The sequence below is a fragment of the Trachymyrmex septentrionalis genome, unplaced genomic scaffold (assembly GCF_001594115.1).
Source record: "Trachymyrmex septentrionalis isolate Tsep2-gDNA-1 unplaced genomic scaffold, Tsep1.0 scaffold16, whole genome shotgun sequence".
In the NCBI taxonomy this organism is placed as follows: domain Eukaryota; kingdom Metazoa; phylum Arthropoda; class Insecta; order Hymenoptera; family Formicidae; genus Trachymyrmex; species Trachymyrmex septentrionalis.
Genome location: NW_017304758.1, coordinates 3,154,414 through 3,160,423, shown reverse-complemented (window position 1 = coordinate 3,160,423; position 6,010 = coordinate 3,154,414). Strand labels below are relative to the sequence as shown.

The window sequence follows — 6,010 nt, the reverse complement described above, 5'->3', positions numbered from 1 at the left end:
ATATTAAGAATTAGAAGAGTAAAGTATGATAAATTTAGACAAAAGTTGATTTTAATTAGAATGTAAAAACTCTAATTTTTATATTAATAGGAGCTAACATGTCGTTTTGTTTTTATAGGAGATGGCGATTACCTTGGTCGAGATCAAGAGGTCCAGCACCGAGTCCAGATTCAAATTATGGTTTTCACACGCAAACACGACCAACGGAAACCAATGTGGAGAGCGGAACCGGCCCTTACAGTGTCTTTAACTCGCAGTCGAGTGGTCCTTATTCTGTTTTAAATGCTCCGAGTGCTCCATACACTCCGAGCACCGCGTCATACAGCGTTCTAGAAACTCCAGTGCCATTGTGGGGACCGCCACCTCCGTACAGCGATCCTAACAGTCCTGCCAGACGACCGCAAATGACCGAATCGAGAACCAGAATTGCCAAGAGGATGGATAATTTTGAAAGTAACGAAGGTAAGATGTCAATTATTATAAACGAACATTTGATATAATAATAAATAATATAATAATTAATCAAGAGAAGAAAAATATATGTATATATAAAAAATATAATCGATGATCCATTAATTTCTGATTAAAAATTAAAAATTAAGTTGCATTTTTCTGAAATGTTTAGATCATAGACCGAGACCTGCAAAACGTCCTTCCGATAATTACGAGAACGCCGAGGAGATCTCTAATAGCACAGATCCTGAGGGCGGGAACGAGGGAACCATCAAAGGTAGGAGAGCTAGAAAGCCTTTGAAGGGCGTAGAAAATGGGGCGTTTCAACAAGAAACTAATCCCGGCCCGAAACAATCTGAGAGCGAACTGTATTTCGGTGACGTGTCCTCATGCTGCGGACCCGAGAGTAGTTTTTACGATCTAGCTGTGGAAAAAGAAGGTACTTATTATTTCCGCGACGAGATTGTGTAATATTTCTTATCGTCAAAATTCTAAATTAAACTCGTTACTTCGGCATTTATACATCTAGGAACTATAATATCCTTTTTACAATTATTATATTTAAATTAAAACTTTTTACATTAAATATAAATCCGTAAGTAAGTGTTTCTTGTTCATCATTACATATCTTGTAAAAATATTCTTATTTACCTAGAAGCTGTTAATTTAATTCAAAGAATTATTCATTTTTAAATTATTGAGGTTGTAATAAAAAAGATTATTGATTTCAAAGATTAAAACGGTTCTTACAACATTTTTTTAAGTGTTTGATATGCTTGTATTTTTTTGCAGGTGCAGAACATCCGGAAAGCGTAGACTATCTGGCGACTAGACTGGGCAAGCGTCAACTATCGAAGAGATCTCGATTGCCTCTTCCTTTACCTGCGGACAACGGCGACATTCCCTGTGACAATTATGCGAACAGCGACGAACCGAGAAACGCGAGAGGTCCTTTTCTCGCCCCTGACGCGCAATATGAAGTGATTCAGCAAGGTCGCTATTCCTATTACGGGTCGAAAAATGACGAGGAGCAGGAAGGTCCGCCGAGTTCCAGTTACTTTCGGGAAGAGGAAAACGAAAGGGGTCGTGAAAGGGATTATAGGGATTACAGGAACAATCAGGAGGAGGAAACGCCACAGTGTTGTTTGAGCGATTCGACGACTCTAGACTCTGGTTGGCAAAGCGGGGAGCAACAGCAATCGGATGATAACGTCCGGCCGGTGAACGTGTGATCTTAGACCTGTAAGATTCTTAGCAAAAACGATAAAACATTAATTTCCTGCCAGGAAGTGTTATATGAAAATTATACTTTATCATTAAATTAAAGTAGCGAAGAAAATACTCGACAATAGTTTCTGATCCGTAAACAAGTTAAATCGATCGTATGTAGGTCTTGTTCTGAAGTAAACAAAGCGACTGAAATTGCTGGGATTCAATCCTTTGAATTTAATTGACAGAGTAGAGAAATTAAGAAGAGAGTAGTTTGAATTGGACAGATATGATCCTAGTCGGTTGATAACAGATTTGCTTTTGAAATGTGTAGTTGAATTTAATTAAAAAGTTAATGCACTAAGTTTAAATAACGTAGTGTGAAATACTCTCGATGTGCGTGCCAGTTCATATCGTACCGATTTTTCTTCTTCCGAAAAAATTGCTATAAAGAATTGCTAAAAAGATTTATTTAATAACAACATTACGCGCTCTTTAAATTAAGTAGTAATGGATGTGATGCATGACACAAATATTTTTTTCCATAAATAGTCATTTAATGATTATTAACTTTATTTCAAATATATTACACTGATTATATAAACAAACATTACATGCTACGATATTCTCATCTCTTTATATTAAAATAAATACTTTTATTTCAACGTTCTTTACGCGAAGTGATTGACGATGAACTATCGATGCCATAGAAAGCACAATGATAATGAGACCTAGACTTTAGTGATAATTTGTAGTGATAAAAATAATACAAACATTAAACACAAGTGCTAATCTCGATTTCGACGAGAATGAACTGCCATTCATTTTTCTCGTAAGAAGCTTGCCAGTTTAATATAATTTATATACGTGTAAATTTTCTTCTTCAATTGAAGAGTAGACGTGATTAAAGTAGAATACGATCAAGTGATAATTTATACTAATCCTTGATTAACGAACAATGTGAACAATTGAAACTGCATAAAATGTGCATTATAAAAACTTATATTGAGCATCAAGCGTGCATCAACGATCATAATGGACAAAACAAAGTTAAACTTGAGTGTTCATATTAAAAAATGATCACGTATTAAATAAAAATATTAATCTCGTAGAACGAAATATTCATGGCAAATTCTGTGTATTTTTGCTAACGTTGCTCGTACTGCTCGTAGTAATAAATAATAGTGAGTGTTAAGTATAATCGAGAAATTATTTGCGATGATTGACTAAAGGCGAGTGGGAGAAAATGAAAAGGAGAATTAGTTACAAAGTTAGTTGGGGATCGTTTGTTGAAAATATATATCCGCCAACAAACGCTGTATGACTATTTTATGACTAAGAAGACGTTCGCTTTATTAGACGTTTGTTTATTATTTCGTACTATTTATTTGTCTTGGTAGTAATACACGCTACAAGTATTTTTACCTGATATTTGCTGAAATTTTAAGTCCATTGCGTTTGGAATTAAAATCGTCGATCAATCAACAATTGTTCTTGTTTGTTGGATACACGATAGATACCATGTACAAAAGTGTGCTTTACTCTTGCCAATTAGGTGTTAGTTGTAAATCTCAAATAATTGTTGATTATCTCCGATATATCAACGATACGTTCATAATCGTAAGAAATATTTATAATGAGAATTTAATTTTTTGCGATTAATAAATTGTTTCATTGTCATAATTCTGGTTTATTTCTTAATCTTACTTGGTATCCGCGACTGAAATATTTCGTTCCAATTTGTTCCCTCGGTTGAGAATTTTATGCGGATTTTTCATTTTATGTATGAATTCTAGAAATCTATATTCCCTTATAAAAGTAATTCATTATTTATTTTGATTATTAAAAGCATAATTGTTCAGTACTTTCAATATTCAAAATAAGTAATTAATTTTTCATCTTTCAGTATTAAAGTGAATCTCTGTAAGGATTATCATTATCAATGCTTATTAATAAATTACTTATTGTTTAATATTCTTTAAACATTATTCGCTTTAGAATTCAGGTGGACCAAGGACAATATAGAAAGATCAAACTAATTAGATTACTAGAATACTTGTCGGTTGTCTATTTTCGTTATCGGTCAAGACGTGAATAAAATGCATATTTTATCATTCGAAAGCATAGTCAGAGTGTAGTGAAGTAGCTTATAATGCAATTTATAATGAAGTGTACCTTAAGGGTGAACCGCGAGCCGTAAGTCCGTTGCACCATCGAACAATGTACTTGACAATGATTAAGAATAAAGGATGATTTTGCGAAGAACGCTGCACACAATACGACGGATATGATCCTCTCCTTAAATCATGGCTTGTTCTTCATATTACAAAAAAATTATTTGATATATAATAAATACAGTGATAAGCCAAAGCGGAAATCTCATTGTGTTAAATGTAGGTATAAATCATAAAAATAGAAATAATATTTATCTCAGAGTACATTTCTTTGTAATGTTCGCTGCAAGTACAATGTCTTTTGTATTATCCAAATCTATATAGTACGAAAATCGGCGAACACAAACGCCAATTTATACACGCGAATAAACGTTCGAAAAGAATGCGGATTCCAAGGTAATATTACTATTGTTAATAGTTTCCTTAGCTAATACTTCTAGCCTCGTTGGCCAATATTGAATTGTTTGATATATCGTAACAAGTCATTAAACTTTCACATTGAGTATATGAATTAAAGGCAACACTTGGTACGTAATGTCATTCTCAATTCGATTCTTAGATCGTGAGACACGCAAGTTTTACGAGTTAAAATTTATATTTGTCGAGAAATGTTGCAGTCTTATTAAATACATCGTGTAATCGGCTTTATATATGTTAATTAACCAGTATTACTAAAGCTATTATTAAATAGAATCTGTAATGCTATTTTTTCTCTAAATATGATTGAAATTCTATTTACATGAGAATAAAATGTAACTTTGTATTGCATCGTAAGTCGTACGGAATTTCGTAGATACTGTCAGAGATTCCAAAGAAGCTATAAACTTTTGCTACAGATTGTTAAGCAGTTATATGTATACGAGATTCGTATCACAGTGCACGTAAATTCTTTTTGTACTGTATGATGGAGCGCTTAATTAATCAAGTTGCGAGCACATTTGTATGAAATTCAATAAGATACGCTTATGTTGTTTATACATATAATTATCATTTAATAATCGCGGTAAAGTAACGGCTTTAAATAAATTAGCTTATGTAAATAATTAATAATGCCTGTAAAAACGGCATTTAATTGTTTTTGATTGAAACCCAGTTGCAAACTGTTTACAGAACATGTAGTCGATTAATTATTTTTGTGAATATGAATCAATATTAATTAATCGATTTGTGAAAGATAATATAGACGGCAGTTTGCTATAGCAAGTAAGCAATAGTAAATAATTCGTATTGTTTTCATTGCTTGCTACTACGATCGTCGTGCAATTTAGTTTGAATACAGCACTATCACATATCTATAATCAAAATTTAGTTTGTTATTTTAATATTGTACATACAATAAGGAGGATATATATTATGATTACTACTTTATGTTTCTATCAATTAAAAGTGAAATGTATGTACATATCTGCGTCACAAAAGAAATGAATTAATTAGTAACAAGATATACGCTAGAAGAAACTGAGATCGATATAGTATTTTATCTGTAGTAATTAAAATTAAAAATCTGTAATAATTAAATCGGCAAATGTAGAAAGGGCATGAGTCCAGGACTCACAAAATTCAAGATTTGAAAAAATTAGTGCTACATCCTACCAAAATATAAAAGCTTTTTTGATGAGATTTTTGAGTGGCCATCAAATTAAATTTAAAAAGCGATAAGAAAAAATTTTTTAATAGTCAATGTGTATTAATTTTCCAACAGCAATGAGTTTTATGTAAGATTGTATCAAATAATTTCATAAATGTTGTCCTATCGGGGTTGGATTATTTTTTTTTTATTTTATTTTAATTTATTCTTGGAGCCTTTATTATTCCTATTTAAAATTCCATAATGTTGCCAGCAGAAAGTTGATTTCAATGTTTTCGAAATTGTTTTATTTCAATTATCTGATATTGTTTAATACTCGTATATAAAGAAGATATATAAAGAAGAAAGATAATTACTGTTTAACATAATTCAAAATAAATAAAGTATCTAAGCAAGCTATAGAATTTGATCTTTGATTTTTTCACCGATTCAATTAAAAAAATATTTAATAAGAATGTTACAAAATATTTCTAGATTCTAAAGTAATAAATCATACTAACATCATGAAAAAAAGACGAATGAAAAATTTTATAAATGTTTTAAGATTTTTATGAAAAATCTATCAAAATTAGAGTCCATTTTGAAA

General features: G+C 31.5%; 1 protein-coding gene across 2 annotated transcripts in view; it reads left to right on the top strand.

The window, feature by feature from the left end:
• Positions 1-2,187, top strand: part of LOC108746034 — a 17,553-nt gene extending 15,366 nt beyond the window's left edge. For both annotated transcript variants that reach the window (XM_018482519.1, XM_018482520.1), the window contains exons 9-11: positions 114-462; positions 626-892; positions 1,246-2,187. In XM_018482519.1, the coding sequence (XP_018338021.1) occupies positions 114-462; positions 626-892; positions 1,246-1,685 (1,056 nt within the window). In that variant the 3' untranslated portion in view covers positions 1,686-2,187. The remainder of the gene's footprint in view (positions 1-113; positions 463-625; positions 893-1,245) is intronic.
• Positions 2,188-6,010: the final 3,823 nt, after the last annotated feature.